This window comes from Ictalurus punctatus, chromosome 13, assembly GCF_001660625.3.
Source record: "Ictalurus punctatus breed USDA103 chromosome 13, Coco_2.0, whole genome shotgun sequence".
Lineage (NCBI taxonomy): Eukaryota > Metazoa > Chordata > Actinopteri > Siluriformes > Ictaluridae > Ictalurus > Ictalurus punctatus.
The window spans coordinates 11,112,597-11,129,603 of NC_030428.2; the positions used below are offsets into that span (position 1 = coordinate 11,112,597).

Here is a 17,007-nt window from a genome sequence, read left to right on the forward strand (position 1 = left end):
CACATGGTAATGGTTTAGTAATTAACTACATTCCAGAATGTAATTAAATTCCAGAATGTTTTGGTTTATGGAGAAAAAAATACCCCGACCTTTTGTCTGCATTGCTAATAAGTAACATTATTTCAGACAGGGATGTGCATCTCTGAAGTGGAAAACATACCACCTCTAATATCCATGCTTTTATCAGATCCTCAAATTAATCTGTTATATGAAGTTGACTCAAATGGTTTAACACAGCCTCATTTTGTAATTAGTGACTAACCTAGTAATAAAAAAGAAGCAAAAAAATAAACAAACAAAGATATTTCAGTAGACAGATATACTGTCAGTAATGTTTTGAAGTAGCTACTGGTGTTAGTAAGCACGTTACGTCATTTGATGGACGTGGCAAAACACCGCGAATAGCCAATCAGCACACGTACAGATCAACCAATCAGCAGACTCGGTTTTACAATCAGTTTAATTTGTTACATGACACATTGTGAACTATGTATCCCTGCGGAATTCAGTCGTAGAGTAGATTACAGCATGTTTAACGCTGCATTAGGTGTAAATCACTTGAACATTTACAAACACGAGAAAAGCATGAAATAAGCTTCTAATCAACAAAGTTGGGGAAAAAAAATAGAAAAAAGCCAAAACAATTAAATGAATACAGCTTATAGATGTTACCGTTGGGCACTTTGGTAATATGTTCACAGACACATTAGTAGGGCAAAAAAAAAAGGAAGGAAAAAAAAGAGATGGATTTAACAAACTGAAATGAATACCATCCTTCCATTAATGATTCGCCAATCATTTTTCAGATTTCAAACCAACCGTTTTTTTTTTTAACATCCTAAAATTTTAGCAACCCAAATTATTATTATTTTTTTTATCACTTTTTTTTAAAGATCAAATTCTGGTTTAATAGGATGCTTCTCTCTCTTGTCTTATGAATAATCATAAAGAGGACATCTGTAATCCATTAATGCAACACGCATGACTATGCACATACTATTAAAATGCATTAAGCAAATACTAATTTGTTCCGAAAGATCTCAACTTAACACCTGATAAAAATAATGAAAATTGCACATACATGTAAGTAACAATGAATGAAGAAAAACAAAAAAACCCCCACATATCTACATTGTACTTGTTCTGTTGTATTATGCTATATTGTTGCAGTTACATATGCCTGGGATTTTGTTTTTACACAACAAGTAAAACAAAATCTAAGACTACCAATATTATGTACATATATAGTGTGACTGATGAATAAGCATACACATCCTTCCTCTTCGGTAATGACAGAGGCACTCACTATAGTAGGTTAGTTAGTGGACAAATATTCTTCTAGCCAACTCTATGCTTATAAAAGAGCAGTTCGCATGGAAGACCTTTTAAAAAGCAACTGTTGTCGTTCAAAAATAGTTTCCCCCCCTCTTCTCACTCCACTGAATGACTGCAGTCAGTTTATTCATCCATCTCTCCAGTGGTCAGAGTTTCTTTTAAGTTCTTTAAAGACTGGCTAGTGAGATTATAGACCTCGTAATCTTCCTGCATCAGGGAGTCACTCAGTCAGGAATGCCACATACAGTTATTCGTCTGACTGTCTTCAAATTTGGAGATGTCAGGAAATGAAAAAAAAAAATATCAATTGAAACCAAGAACGGTCTGTGCTCAGATCTTCTCGTCGGTCATTTCCAAGAACTGGGCATATACATCCCTGGAACACTCCCCTTTTTGGTTGAACAGGAACTTGTAATAGCTGCCATCAGCACAAATGGCTGGATAAGGGATAGAAGTAATGAAAAGTAACGGTTAGTAAGTGTGCTCAGAAAGTCAGTAAACTGTTTGCAGTGGAAATGATTTACCACAAATTCATTCTTAATCCAATGTTTGTAAACTATAAAAGGAGTCTTTTCTCAGGCCATGAATGAGGTTTTCATATCTCTATGTCACACCTGATTAGTTAATTTTAACTAAAGGCTGCTAAATTAAACACATAAGTCCTCTTCACCTATGACTGCATTGGGCTCAGTTCCAAAGGCACAGACACAGGGTGAGCCAGATGGGAGCTGGAACTTTGAGAAACTCCACTTGGAGCTGAAATACTTGGGTAGGAAACTGGCTGAGGCCAAGCTGTAATTAAAATAAATAAATAAAATAAAATAAAATAAAAGCAACATAACTACAGGTAAGAAGCAGCGAATCTATGAGGAGGCATAGTTAACAACTATAAAGAAATGTCCAGCAAATGACTTCAAATTTTGTCCCAAACCTTGATTGCTTGTTCCTTTTGGGATCTTCTGCAGCAAATATGTGGACAGTCCCATGGTCACTCGACACACAGATGAGAGACGCATCCTGGTTGAAGTTAATGCTGCAAGACAACAAAGGCATTAAATATATATGTTACTTACCATGGACTCCTGGACGTGGTTTGGAATCTTGTATCACAACATAAAATAATTGACAACTCACCAATATATGTTTGCAGTCTGCGATCCTCGTCTTAACTCCTGAATCAGATGACCCGCTGATGTGTCAAATATTCTGATCAGAGTCCCCTGAAGAAGAAATGAAAACCACATTAGACCATAAACATCTACACTATTCTTTTTCTTTCTTTAAATCAGGAGTTATTTATTTATACAGAAAATTTTCACAAAGCAATACTGTTCAAAATTGCCATGCTCGTATCAGTACTTCCTCGTCAATTTCTCACTTTTTCCGAAGCTGTGGCTATCCGTGTGCCCTGGAGGTTGAGGGCGATACAACACAGAGCTCCTTCGTGAGCAGGAATGTCCACAGGAGGCCTCTCTGTGTTGGCCAAGTCTACTATCTGCACATGTCCAGAGTGGGTGCCGGGAAATGCTAGCAAAGAGTTGTTGCTGTTTGGACACAGAACACACAAACCTGCAAAGATAATCGAAGAAGTAAACTGCATCAACTATCTGAAAATATTCCAGAAGAAAACAATTCAGTTACAACTAACAACGCAATTTTATTACAAGTCAATGTAATAAAACTTCACAAACATACAAAATAAGAATCAGCCTCATGATATGAAACCTATGGACATGAACAAACGCATTTGTAAAATCATGCGCAAGAGCGTTTACACAAGAAATGTGGCATTTATAAAAAATTCCGTTTGGGACAACGTTCATATCCTACAAGAACTTGTGAGTTTGTGGAAACCTACATAAAAGTAGACTCACTAAAGTGAACCTTGATTGATCAGCTTCAAATTGTATAGTTGGTAGGAGTTACTTCAATTTTATATACGACTTATTCTGTCAAGTTTAAATAGCTTATTTATTTGTATGTAATGAATCTTGTGAAACTCTGTCGTTTGATGTTAATCAACTTAAAGAAAGCAATCCAAAATAAATCCATACATAAAAGACGTAAGGCTAGCTATTCAGAAATGCTACCATATAAAAGATGGAAGAATTAGTGCAAGTCTATAATAGCTGATATGCTGCGTGGGCTGAGCTGCATTACTGGAAATTTTAGCGTACACACACACACACACTTCACCGTTTAGTCATTTTCAGCTCTCCGTGAGCGTTTCCCTTTAGCGACGCACACAAAACTCTATAAATGTAAATAAGCTGTGCCGTAAACACGCTTGCTAAGTTACAGGTGATTGGCATTTACCAAAAACAGCATTACCCAAACTTCAGTAAATCTGGTGGGGATTTGTTGTGTGGTTTGTTATACAAAAACATTTCCAGATGTGATAAATGAGTCCTTTGAATATTTCACTACAGTTTATTCAGAGTGTGAAATAGACAGACATACCTTTAGGGTTGTAGCATGTTTCAAAGACATGCAGCTGGTGCGGGTTGTGTGTGAAAGTGAAGACTTTGATCATTGAATCCAGGACCACCACAATTCTGAAAAGAAAAAAACCCCCAAAACACACAGACAAATTCTGGCTTTATGTATTACGATATGCTAACAACCCTTATAACAGCAACATCATATACAGTTAGGTCAGCTGTATTTAAATATAAAAATAAAGCACATGGACCAAGCACTATTCAGCTTAATATTTAATACAGAATTTGTCTTGGTGTCAGAGTCTAAATTGCTGTACTCAGTTGTGTCAGTTGGTACTCATTCCCATACCTAAATGATCAGATTCTTATCAGGACAAAAATGGCCCCATTTTCATTCGACAGTGTACGCATCACTTGACACGCCAGCGAAGATAAAAGCATAATTCAATTTATTTTCATTTTTGGCTTCCTAAATTAAACATCATGGGTTGCGATACTGGTGAGCTTAGCTGAATAATGGCTACTGTCAGTTACTGGTTCTGGTTCGATAAATGACTTGCTTCCGATTTATGTTTCAGAATGGTTTGGGTGGTAAAATTAATTCATTTTACATACACATTTAAAGGAATATTGTATTGTAAATGTACAATGTGAATTAAAGCCCATTTTCTGTTTTTTAAAAATACGATACCTGTTTTGTATTTTGTTGCTACATTGGCTGAATAACTGTAACAAATAATCATGATTTCAATACTGAACTAAACATATTACGGTTATTTTATTAACCTTCACACAGCCCTAATCAACTATCTTTTTATATTTGATGATGTGAGCACTTTAGGACATGCAGCTAGCATTACTTTTATTTCCCACACCAGTCATGTAAAGAGCTACAGTCAGAAGATGATGCAAGGTTGACTTGCTTCCTGGCTCTTAGTTGCATGACTTGCAAAAGACTGCTAGAGATTATTGTTTGTGCTTTGACCTCAGAATTTAAAGCCCCTGGCAACATGACTTCAAACGATCTGTCATTAAACAAGCATTTATCAGCGGTACAGTCAAGAAATATACATCTGTAACGATATAAGAAGTCCTATTTTCTAAATGTTTGGAATGGTGTGTGTATCAGATCACATAATGTCTAACAATGACTTGAAGTGTTCGCACTAGAAAAGCGTGTAGGAATGACAGAGCTGAACTTCCACAGTGCACTTGTTTTCAAACAAGTTGACTCATTACATGCTGTGTTGGTGTATTCATTCATATAACGTGGGTTTTTTTTTTTTTTTTTAACTGCTCATCAATACCTCCCATAAAGTACTACATTGTGTATAAAATGTGTGTAAAACTAGAACACTGTAGAAAGATGCCGTTTCCTCAGGCTCAGGCACAAAGATACAGAGAGGGCAGGAAAGAAGTCAGTTTAGTTTCCTCGGTTGGGTTAAAGCCGTAGAAGCAGATGGTGAATTCTGATATGTCAGTAAGCTCGATCTCACCTCTAACAAATGTAGGACCGTCCAACTCAAATCGGACAGAAAAAAATCTGAAAAAAATTGATTCAGAACTATCTTAACTGGAAAAAAAAGTTCTTTCTTTTGCAGTAAGTTGGCAGGGGCTTTAATGATATTGATTAAATGACGGTGAATGGCATATTTGAATTAACGTGTGAAATTATCGTTTGAAAGTAAAGACAAATACCTGTCTCTTCGAAGCTTAACAGCTTTGACTTCTGTGGAAAACTCAATCTCAATCACAGTCTTTTTCTTAAGATCATCCCAGATCATCACTAGTTAAAAAAAAAAAAAAAAGAAAGATAAAAACATACATATGTGGCTTTTAAAAACAGTTATTGATGAAGTATGATTTAATACAATATCCTTTAAAAAAAAAATTCATTTCATTTCAAATTTTTTTAGAATTTCTATTCATTTCATTTTCCCCCTTGTCTAGATGATCAAACTCACATCTGGCTGGAGGATGTGTAAATTTGCGTGTAACATTTTAACAGCACATAACATTTAATAACCAGACAACCTGCGATTTGTGAATGGAAACCAGAATGTACAGATGTAAATCTTTTCTACTTTTTAATAAGTAGTAATAGACATAAGAGGTATTGTGTAGATGCACCGGGCTGAGGACATGGATACAGATGTGGCTGCCTTGGGCATGCAAATGCACAGCTGGGATATTTAAAGACGCTTGGATATCACTGCATGATTCTTTAGGTTGTTACATTAGAGATTTGCTCATACATCATCCTGCATTCTCAAAACTTTTCTTGTTTCTGAACAACTTTTTAAAAATAACGGTCAGTGTGTTTCTGTAGGTTTGATTTGGCCTCACCAAAATAAAAAAATAAAAAACCCTTACTGCAATACTGACCTCTACAAACAAACATTCAAAACTGCATTCATGCATTTTCAGTCATTATACTGAATGTCATATTAAGTGCTGAGGTATACAATATGCTATTTTGCCCATATTGTGAACAAGAGAACATACCTTTATTAGGTGGGTACTTGGGTTTCTTGCCTCCTCCAACAAGTGCAAGGTAGTTGCATCGAAAGAGCATCTCAACATGCCCGACTCCACCCTCAAGAAACTCTGGAAGCCAAACACAATGTCAAGCAACTTCTCAGGACCACATTTGGAGCAGAAGATGCTCTATTAAATGACAGCAATCAACCCCATGACATCATGGTTCACATTTTCTAAACATAACTCTCATTCTGTCTCACTTAGTTATGCTTAACCTTGGGGTTGTTTTTTTTAATGTGGGTTAGATGGCAGGAGATTTTTTTACCAATCGTTATTTCTAATGTAGTTGGCTTCTAGATAGAAACACTAGAAAATACAGTATTCATGCTATACTGTATTTTGCAAGGTAGGCCCATAATGTGAACAGCGTGTGAACAATATTTCAGTCCGTAGCTGGAAATGGGCGAGATACACTGGGGCGACTCTAGTTGGGGAGTTTGTTTGTTTTTCTTGTTTGGGGGTCGGGGCGGGAGGGGTGGGTTTGAGTTATATGCAAATATAAATATAACAAATATGAACATATAAATACCTCTATAATATAGAACATTACACTTATTTCATGTCTCCCTCAAACAATATGGTCAATGAACATTCATGAATTATGTGTGGCACAAAACAAACAGCGTTCATCTTCCGTATCATATCGTCTCACTCCTAGCTTTTTTTTTCTTTTCTTTTTTTTTTTTTACACCAGGTTTTCCAAAGTAATTTAATATAGTTTTTTTCATCCGGCATAACTGACTGTCTTTTCCCCCTTCAAACTCTTCTCTCTCTCTCTTTCTTGCCTTTTTTTTTTTGGACCATCAACAAAAATAAGAGTGACAGCCTGAGTCAATAGTGGCTTAAGAATCTGTATGAATGACAGCTAAAACACTTTACAAACATTACATATCTCTATGTAACTGCTGACTAAGTGTCTATTTGTAATAAACATGCAGGATAACATAACTGTTCCCACTGGCTGCAGCCTGTAGGTATTTTGGCCAATCACAAAAGTAAACATTGTACAACCACATGCAGAATATCACTGCTACGCTTATGTGTGGAACTTGCTCTCGTAGGCTTTCGAGTGGATAAAAGATATAAATCCTCTTCATTACGCAGACACCGTGTGTAGAGGTAAAATCTCATTGGACTAACAAACGTTGTGATCATATACACTGGTAACCCATGTTTATAACATTTACACAATCACTACATGACTGAAAGCTTATTATAACCAGGAGTGCTAGTAAATTATCAGGTTTGCTGGTTTGTCTGGGTTCACATATTGCATTTCATGTAATATCTTCAAGATCCTAAAGCTCATTGTGTGGAGAATTCATTTCTGTGCTTTCCTACACCAATTTTGTAAATATAACATGCACATTCATTATATGGCCAAAAGTATGTGGACACCTGTCCATCACAACCTTATGTGCCCATTCTAAAACCATGGCATTTAATACGGAGCATGATGTCAAATGCATGTAATGCACTGCCGCTAGCTTTAGCAGAATACCCAGAGTCAACGACAATAAATTTCTTGCTTACTGTTTGTGTCAACATTACCTTTTATGTCCAACATGACCTCAGTCACCAGCAGACAGAGGCGTAATAGTCAAGTGACAGCGGAAAAAAGTGTGCAGCCTCCAAGTCCTCTAAGACAGGGCAGCATTTTATATTAAATGTAGTGTAGAAGACTATAACCTGCCAACTTTACAAAGCGGAGTTTATGTAGCACAGAAGCACGAGCACAAACTTATATTTATATCCAAAATGCTCCACTGCGTGCAAGGGCTTGGGGAATCTGGGGCGAGTTGCTTAAAAGGTTTAGCTTAAATCAAGTTTATTGTCATTATATGCTGTATTCGTGCACTTGCATTGTAAATTCTGTCATTTATTATAACCGAAGTGATTTATTAGTAACGAGGCTCCGGTGCTCCTCATTCGTGGTGATTAACAGTGTAACGCAAGTAATGTTATGTTACTGTAATGTTAAATTAAAACGGTATGATCAAAGTAAACATAAGTAAAACAATATGTCTAAAGGCAGTGAGTAACAGAAACCACAAGGTGCAATTAATGTGAGATTTTATTATTCATTTAGGACTGTAGTTTAATGATCAGTGCTTTTTTGTGCATCCATAAAAATAATGCATAAATACTTTATATATATATATATATATATATATATATATGGATTACTCGACAAACAGTTGTGTTCGTGTAAAGTTTACATTTTTACACGTTTTATGCCGTCCAACGAATCGATTAATCGGAAAAATAATCGACCGATTACTCGACTACGAAAACAATCGTTAGTTGCAGCCCTATTTCCAACTCTGTGGCAACAATTTGGCAGGAAGAAGCACATATGCTTGTGATGGTCAAGTGTCCACAAACTTTGGCCATTTAAATGTATTTGCATGTTATATACTAAACCAGTGCAAGAAAGCACAGAAATTAATACCCCACACAAGGGGTTTTAAGTTTGTGAAAATATTACATTGTGCAATGTGTGAACCCAGACAAACACATTCATTTGCTCACTCATGATTTATTGACTATAATAAGCTTCAGTGTGCCACACAAGAACAGTCCTCTCATTAGTCTTGAGAATTTTGAGCCCTAAAAATGGAGTCACCAACCAAAAAAAATTGTAGTCATGAACGGCAGTTCAGTTTTAGAAACATGGCGGGAGGAGGGGGGAAAATAACTAATTTAGATTTCTCACAACTCACACAACTGCCATGAGGTGCATACTTAACATGCTTGTGTGTGTGTGTGTATTTTAAGTGATCACACTGGAAAATCATGTGCTGGACAGTACACTGAGTTGTAACTTCCTTATACCTTATGTCTTCCACATAATTTTAACAGGATTGCTGAAATGAATCGAGTTTGATATTGGCTATATTTATGCGTTATCGTTATGTATACATGAGTAAATTATCTCCAGAGTGATTGAGTAGATGAGGTTACTGATCTGTCAGGTCACGTGTCAATCAGCAGCACTCACCTTGTTTCTCTTTTTCTTTAAGAGGATCTGTGTTGTACACCCTGAAGCCATTTTCCATCCCGCATGCAAAGCATCCTAAAAAATAAAAAATAAAAAAAACGGAGAGGGGGAAAAAAAGAGAGTAATTCAGCTATAAAATGTGTGCTTTCCAACAGATTAATACATTTTCTGACTGATAAAATAAAGCAACTCCTAGGTATCCGGTCAGCCGAATGAGATAATCTCAGAGTCTCCAAGTAAACAAATATTCAAATGTTTTTGCAGCATAATGTCTTCAAACTGACAACGGCTAATTTGCTCATGCGATTTTCCTGGCGTGCTATAATAAAATGGACATATTTTCGGGATGTAAACAAACCGAATGCAGCCAGTTAGCTAGCTGTCTACCTAGCAAACCGAGAACTAATCGAGCTTTCATGAAATATATGATCAAGACAACTCTAACAACTGTTATTTTTTCATCTAGCTACTTGAGATGTTCCATATAAACAAGTACTTAGATAGCCATCAAGCCAAAATATGCATCTATCTTCATTAAATCGACTCAAACTATTAGCTAGCTTGCTAATGGAGCTACCACTGGCTATCGTCTCCAAGGCATAGCGACGGTCACGTTAGTTAGCTTAGCATAGCTTTAGCTTAGCTCACCAGGAACAACATAAAAACATCCTACCATGGTCTTGGTTAAATCCAGCATACAGAAGTCCATTTCCATGAGGGTTGGATGGTAGTAAATTCATGGTGCGTGCAAGTTGTTTAGTCCGAAACTGTCAGAATAACCTGCTTGAGTTTAACCAAAAAGACACCATTCCTCTAACTAGGCTCTGTAGGATATGGGTTTGGCTTTGCTGTATCACTAAACGCAACTGTCCTGTCCTGTGCTGTGGTGTGTTCCTTCCTTTCTCAGCAGGAAGCTCAAAAGATCGCCAAACAAACCACAGGGAAAAATAATCGACGAGAGCAACGGATTGAAGATGTTATAATTTGTGAGATTAGATTAGCTAGCCACACAACTAACATCTGATTTCAATCTGAAGGCAGAAATCCTTCTGTCTCGGAGACAAAGTAAGGAGAGGCGCTGTGGCAGTGATAAATAAATAAGTATGGAGGGGAAACACTCCTGTCTGAGCTGCAGCCATCAGCTCACTGACATTAGGTGTAGATTTATCATCACATCCGCGTTTGCACTCTTTACACACGGATGAGAAGTGTAAAAAGCAGAGTTGAAGACACAAAAGCAGCCAGTCAGTTAGAATAAAATGCGAATGAAGAAAATAAAACACCAGAGATGCGGTGTGTGTGTGTGTGTGTTTAATACATTGAATAAATATAATACTCCATAGAATAAATGCATACCAGAATAAATTGAAATAATACGAAAGTTAAAAAAGTTATCTCCGCAGATAGGCCTCGACCTTATAATGTGCTAATATTAGCTTATTTGTTTGTTTGTTTATTTTTATTTACACCCTGTTTTAAGCAGATACGTTTATAGTGATATATCTGCTACATCCTTATTATAGCCCCAGTGGCCTAATGGATAAGGCACTGGCCTCCTAAGCCAGGGATTGTGGGTTCGAGTCCCATCTGGGGTGAGCTTGTTTTTACAAACGTGCCAGATTGTTCATTTGGCCACTCTCTTGTCTCTCTGTTAGATCTGTTTTGTTTTTTCAGCCTAATGATGGCCTCCTTCACTTGTACGGACACCTCTTTGGACCGCATATTGAGACCTTTTATCTCTGTCATTTGTCATGAAATGAAGAGGAAACAAGCCATATTCGGCCATGAAACTGCTTATCAGTCAATTGTCCATCTACTTTTGAGCTTGTGAAAATCGAGGGACGCACATCTTGATTGCTTTATTTCAAATCGATTGTGGTGGTGTTCAGAGGCATAGTTACGAACATTATGTCACTGTTCAAATACTTATGGACCTGACTGTATAGTGGACATCTCTTTTAATCCTCCACATGTACACAATATCTGAAAGCAAGTATTTGAACAATGCATCTTGCATATGCTATACATGCGACGAAACTGAAGTCCTCATGGGTTCCTCCGGGTTCTCAGGTTTCCTCCAACCTCCCAAAATCCTGCCAGTAGGTGGATTGGCTAAGATAATAGCTATAGTTATGCTCAGCAGACCAGCGATGCCACCTCACAGCTCCTGGGTCCTCAGATTGAATACCCTGATCTTGAGTTACTGTCTTTGTGTACATGTTCATATGTTGTCCCTGTGTTGTATGGGTTTCCTCCTGGTTCTCCAGTTTCCTCCCATTTCTCAGAAACATTCTGGTGGATTGGATTGGGGGGTGCTCTGTAATGGAGGAGTAAATTCCAGATCCAGATATCAGACGTTTATGTTTATAAAGGCAAAACGAGCCTCAAGTGTCAACTGGTTCCATGGTGTAATGGTTAGCACTCTGGACTCTGAATCCAGCGATCCGAGTTCAAATCTCGGTGGAACCTACCTTTATTTTAAAAACACTTATTATTATGAAATAAGTGTTTTAAGCCGGATGCACACTGTGAGATTTTTAATAGTTCTCAAAATTCTCAAAATGTATCTCAGACGACCAAATCGTGCCAAAATCGTATAGTGTGAAGCCGGCTTTACTATGTATGTATTTGTATGTATGTATTAACATGACTCGTATAGCAGGGGCCCCATGCTTAACTGGTTCCATGGTGTAATGGTTAGCACTCTGGACTCTGAATCCAGCGATCCGAGTTCAAATCTCGGTGGAACCTTCATTATACATTTAATTTAATAAAAAGGTTACATGTAAGCACATCATTATCTTCTTACCATGAACTCATTAGAGGCAAAGCAAAGTTTTCATTAGACCTCTTACGTCCATTTTTATTTAGCAAATATACACACGTACATTACCCGGAAGTAGTACGTACCTTCCTTTAAATCAATATGGCGTCTCCCGTAAAAGCATGTTGTTTATGTTTCTCGCGATCTGTACAGTTTGTAAACAGGACCGAACGGTCACGACAAATATTATCTAAATTATATTGCAATACATTTTTAATTCGCCATTTAGGCAGTTGCCAGAAGCTCCTGGCCAAGCATTCGGATAATTCACAGGTGAGGTACAGACCTCATCGACACAACAGCTCGACTTTAACTTGGAGAGAAATGCTATTTATTGCTTTAATCCGGTGCTGAATTAAAGAAAAGTACAACTCATTAACTCTATACATTCAACAGGGTGATCAGCCTGCTGACGTCCCAGTTGGTACGTATGTTCCATTCATAATGTGACTAATAACAGCTGTTGTGTCTCCTGTTTTAAACTACTTTGTCCTATGACAGATAAACTTAAAATAACTTACAGTCGGAGCAGCGGACCAGGAGGTCAACACGTAAACAAAGGTTGTATCATGAGTATCTACCTTGCACCGAATAATTACTTCAAATCATTAAGGATTTTGTGCACGACATAAAAAAAAGGCATTTGTATTTGTTTGCTGTTTTGTCGTCACTACACAGTCAATACAAAAGCAGAGGTTCGGTTTCATGTCCAGACTGCAGAATGGATTCCAGAGGAGGTGAAAACCGAGATCCTCTTAAAGGTGGGGACACAAACAATGCCATTGTGTTGTCTGCACAGAAATGGTTAAATGTCTAATTTGGTTCCTAAAAGTAGTACAGTGTGAGCCAACACTATTTTGACATAATATAAAACATTGCATTTTTCTATTTAAAAAAAAAATCCTGTTATGACAAAATATAACTTTTGTACCAACCGAGGATTTTTTAAAATAGAGAATGTTTTATATTCTCATATTCATCACATTTGGTTATTTTTTTTTCACATTTGGTTATTACATTTTGCGTTTAAACGGAAAAACATCTAGTTCTCTTGACAAATGTCAATGTGCACTGTTATTCAAACCCCAACCTCAGTACTTTGTGGAGCATCCTTTTGCCTTGATAACCTCCAATAAGCGATATTGGTATGACTGTCAAGTTTCTGGCACCACTCTTGTGGAATCTTTGCCCATTCTTCTCATGCAAATGCTTCCAGTGCATTGAGGTTTGATGGCTTCTGTGCTGCAACTGCTTTCTTTAAATTCCACCAGAGATTTTCTGATCACTCCATATAACTGTGTCCCAGAACTCTTACTGTTTTAATCCGGTTGACCCTTCTTGTGCTTCTTGGTCAAGTGTGACGTGCATAGTGGAGTCCGTCCATGAAGTCCTTGGTTGTTAAGCATTCTTATGCTTGCCACTGACACATTTGTCCCCGTCTTCATGGGGTCATCCTGTAGTGTCTTTTGCAGGAACACAAGGGTTTTTCTTCGTTGACCTGATGAAATGGCCTCGATGAAATTTTGGACTTTCTCCCATGGCCAGGCTGGTGTACCATAAGTTTTGAATGTCTGTACAATGCTCCCAATGAACACTCCCTAGGAGTGTTCAAGGTCTTGGAAATCTTCTTATACCCATAAGAGTAATGAAATTGGAGCAATGAATTTGGAGCAATGAAATTATCTCCTCGCTTAGTCTTCACCATTGCTGCAACACACCTTGAACACATCCCTGGGTGGTGTTTATATGATCACATCACAGCTGAAGCAAATTAAGGGTTGTTATTGAGTTCCCAATGGGTTAATCATGTTTTAACGCAACTTTAGTTCATACAGATTAACAGTAGGTTTTAAAATCAGCAATATTATATAGGGGTTAAATAATTGTGACGTGGTAGTATTAACAAAATATCCTGCTACTCTAAAATGCTACATGATTCATTTTCTTTGTACTTTTGCTGTATCATTAAACTGATAAAGACTTGATTTAAAGCAAATTCTAGCTCTGCAGAAAAGTTTATAACTCCTTACTTTCTTTGGGGCTTTGAATATTTCTGATTGCAACTGTACATCGGTTATGTCTGTGCATCACATACATCAATATGTTGATTTTATCAAGATAAATATTTGTTAATCTAGTTACCCTTTGCTCTGTCTTTACCTACATTTACAGTATAAAACTCGGATCAATAAAGCTGGTGAGTTAATAGTAACTTCAGAGGTTAGCAGAAGCCAACAGAGGAACTTGGATGACTGTTTACAGAAGATCTCTGAGATCATTACTGAAGCCAGTCAGCAACCACCAGAGCCATCAGCAGAGGATCTCACCCTGAGGGCTAAAAGGTGCATCTGTCAAAGGCTAATAAAATTTGTAGTGAAATCAAACTTATTAACCAGGCACTAACAAAACAATAACATCTTGGCATCTTTTTCATAAATGTACAGTGCTTTGTGTAAGTATTCATCCCCGTTTGGTTGCCTCTCTGAATTAATGCCCTCTTTAATGGTCACTGATGTTTGTTGAATCGCCTCCTCTAGGCAGAGTTCCTGTTGTGCCATATTCTTAAAATTTTTTAATAATTGATTAAAATTTATTCCCTTGGATGTTAAAATGGATTTATTTATATAACCAAACAATGATTGATGCTTTTCCAGTACAGTCCCGGATGTTTGTTTAGGTGTGTTGCCTAAAAAAGTCTGGAGACCTCAAGGGACACGTGTATTTATATTGAGATTATGTAACATTTTAGCTACAGGTAAACTCCATATAACTAATTATGTGACTTTTTAAGGCAGCTGGTTACACCAGAACTAATTTAGAGGTTTCACAGAAACAAGAGTGAATACTTCTGCAGTCACAATTTAAAAAATAAATAAATATTAGCAAATAATTTTGCAGACTATTTTGATTTACCTTTACACCCCTTCAACACACCCTGGGTTATTTTGTGTAGATGAATAATATTTCCATTTCAGTTCCAGGTTGTAACACTACAAATGTGGAATACTTATCCAAGCCGCTGTATATTAGCCTATACATTTATTTATCTATTTTGTTCCACAGGTTAGAGAAAAGAAATTTAGCAAGGCTCAAACAGAAAAAGCTCCATTCCTCAACGAAGCAAGCACGACAAGTTAATTTTGACTGAGTTGCAGCTGTGATTTTTTTAAAATCTTTTGAATATATTGTATATATTATACCTTTTTTTTGAAAATTATGAATATCCTGTGTCTGATTTTTGAATGAACTGATGGAAGAATTTTCTCCTATTCCTACATGTATGTGAACCCCAAAGTGATATGTATTTTTGCAAAGTATTACTGTGCATTATGTAACTGTTTGGGTTATAGTAAATAAATTGAATTGTGAAAATTGTTGATTTGTTAAGTTCTAATAATGTTATAATTAAGTTATTACATATTTACATTCTATTCCATGACATGAAACAGCTGGTTACAGACATTTTAGACAGGAATGATCTCATATAGTGTGTTCACCGTAATTTTATTAAAAAAAAATGTGAAAATTTGAAAAATTTTAAAAATGAAAAAAAGCTTAGCAGAGGATGGTTTCGATCCATCGACCTCTGGGTTATGGGCCCAGCACGCTTCCGCTGCGCCACTCTGCTCGTCAGTAGCCTTGTTTCACGTTCTAGCTATTTAGGTTTAATGCAATGTGAATCTGTTAGGAATCTGGTTGTCTATTAATGTTTATGGTGGTAGATACATCGAGGTTAATACGTCTTATTCTTTTCGAAATGTGCAATAAGACTATTCCTTCGGTTTTAGGTTGGGAATAGAAAAAAACGACCACGAAGGGACTCGAACCCTCAATCTTCTGATCCGAAGTCAGACGCCTTATCCATTAGGCCACGCGGTCATTATAGGTATATGCGTTCTACGGTGACTACGTAAATACAACTAAGTTTGTGATTTCGCCAATACAACATTAATAATGTTGGATGTTCACACGTGCTTTATTTTAGTTATATATGACCACGGATTTTCTTGATACTAGTTCTGTTACAAAAAGTCACCTTTTCAGAAATGCAACATGATACGCCCCCCACAACCTGCAGCTGCACAGTAAAGTGTTTATATGTTAATGATGAAGTGATAATCATGATAACCAGAAAATAGATGTGATTGTTCACTTTCCCACCGTCTCATTGGGCTGTGTGTAATTACAGCTGACCAACTTGAACTGTCCCCATCCCCAATGTTTCAAGATATAAACATGTGCATTTTCCTTGATGAAAACGCAGCATGCTGTACAGTGCCCTCCACTAATATTGGTGACTGGACTAATATCCCGTAGACTGGAACTTCTTTATTATTGTCCTGATGGTGGAAATGGGCGTTTTCAATGCTTGTGCTATTTTCTTATAGATACTTCCCATTTTGTGAAACTCAACAACCTTTTGCCGCACATCACAGCTATATTCCTTGGTCTTACCCATTGTTATGAATGACTATGGGAATTTGGCCTATGTGTTACCTCATATTTATACACCTGTGGAACAGGAAGTTATGGTTTAACAATTTCCTGTTCCTAGTCACCCAGGTGTACCAAATATGTAAAATATAAATGGGAATATACTTCAAATATTATTTTCTCGTATGAATTCATAGGGGTGCGAATAATTCTTGCACACCTATATTTAACAAAGATATATTATATATACTATATATATATACAGTGAGGGGAAAAAAGTATTTGATCCCCTGCTGATTTTGTACGTTTGCCCACTGACAAAGAAATGATCAGTCTATAATTTTAATGGTAGATTTATTTGAACAGTGAGAGACAGAATAACAACAAAAAAATCCAGAAAAACGCACGTCAAAAATGTTATAAATTGATTT

At 36.8% G+C, this 17,007-nt stretch overlaps 2 protein-coding genes and 5 non-coding genes across 7 annotated transcripts; 4 read left to right on the forward strand and 3 right to left on the reverse strand.

The window, feature by feature from the left end:
- Positions 1-442: 442 nt before the first annotated feature.
- wdr45b (WD repeat domain 45B) lies at positions 443-10,348 on the reverse strand. The gene is made up of 10 exons (XM_017483682.3): positions 9,992-10,348; positions 9,319-9,393; positions 6,282-6,383; positions 5,475-5,562; positions 3,796-3,890; positions 2,714-2,904; positions 2,470-2,555; positions 2,267-2,368; positions 2,006-2,127; positions 443-1,772 (listed from the first exon to the last, which is right to left on the reverse strand). The coding sequence occupies exons 1-10, from the start codon at positions 10,056-10,058 to the stop codon at positions 1,666-1,668; spliced, it is 1,035 nt and encodes a 344-aa protein (XP_017339171.1). The 5' UTR covers positions 10,059-10,348; the 3' UTR covers positions 443-1,665.
- Positions 10,349-10,840: 492 nt separating this feature from the next.
- On the forward strand, positions 10,841-10,913 carry trnar-ccu (transfer RNA arginine (anticodon CCU)). Its single transcript has one exon. It is a non-coding gene; the product is annotated as a tRNA-Arg (tRNA).
- Positions 10,914-11,715: 802 nt separating this feature from the next.
- Positions 11,716-11,787, forward strand: trnaq-cug (transfer RNA glutamine (anticodon CUG)). Its single transcript has one exon. It is a non-coding gene; the product is annotated as a tRNA-Gln (tRNA).
- Positions 11,788-11,997: 210 nt separating this feature from the next.
- trnaq-cug (transfer RNA glutamine (anticodon CUG)) lies at positions 11,998-12,069 on the forward strand. Its single transcript has one exon. It is a non-coding gene; the product is annotated as a tRNA-Gln (tRNA).
- A 152-nt stretch (positions 12,070-12,221) lies between these two features.
- On the forward strand, positions 12,222-15,517 carry mrpl58 (mitochondrial ribosomal protein L58). Its single transcript, XM_017482598.3, has 6 exons — positions 12,222-12,415; positions 12,539-12,566; positions 12,644-12,703; positions 12,821-12,903; positions 14,315-14,484; positions 15,206-15,517. The coding sequence occupies exons 1-6, from the start codon at positions 12,245-12,247 to the stop codon at positions 15,288-15,290; spliced, it is 597 nt and encodes a 198-aa protein (XP_017338087.1). The 5' UTR covers positions 12,222-12,244; the 3' UTR covers positions 15,291-15,517.
- A 181-nt stretch (positions 15,518-15,698) lies between these two features.
- trnam-cau (transfer RNA methionine (anticodon CAU)) lies at positions 15,699-15,770 on the reverse strand. The gene has a single exon. It is a non-coding gene; the product is annotated as a tRNA-Met (tRNA).
- A 178-nt stretch (positions 15,771-15,948) lies between these two features.
- trnar-ucg (transfer RNA arginine (anticodon UCG)) lies at positions 15,949-16,021 on the reverse strand. Its single transcript has one exon. It is a non-coding gene; the product is annotated as a tRNA-Arg (tRNA).
- Positions 16,022-17,007: the final 986 nt, after the last annotated feature.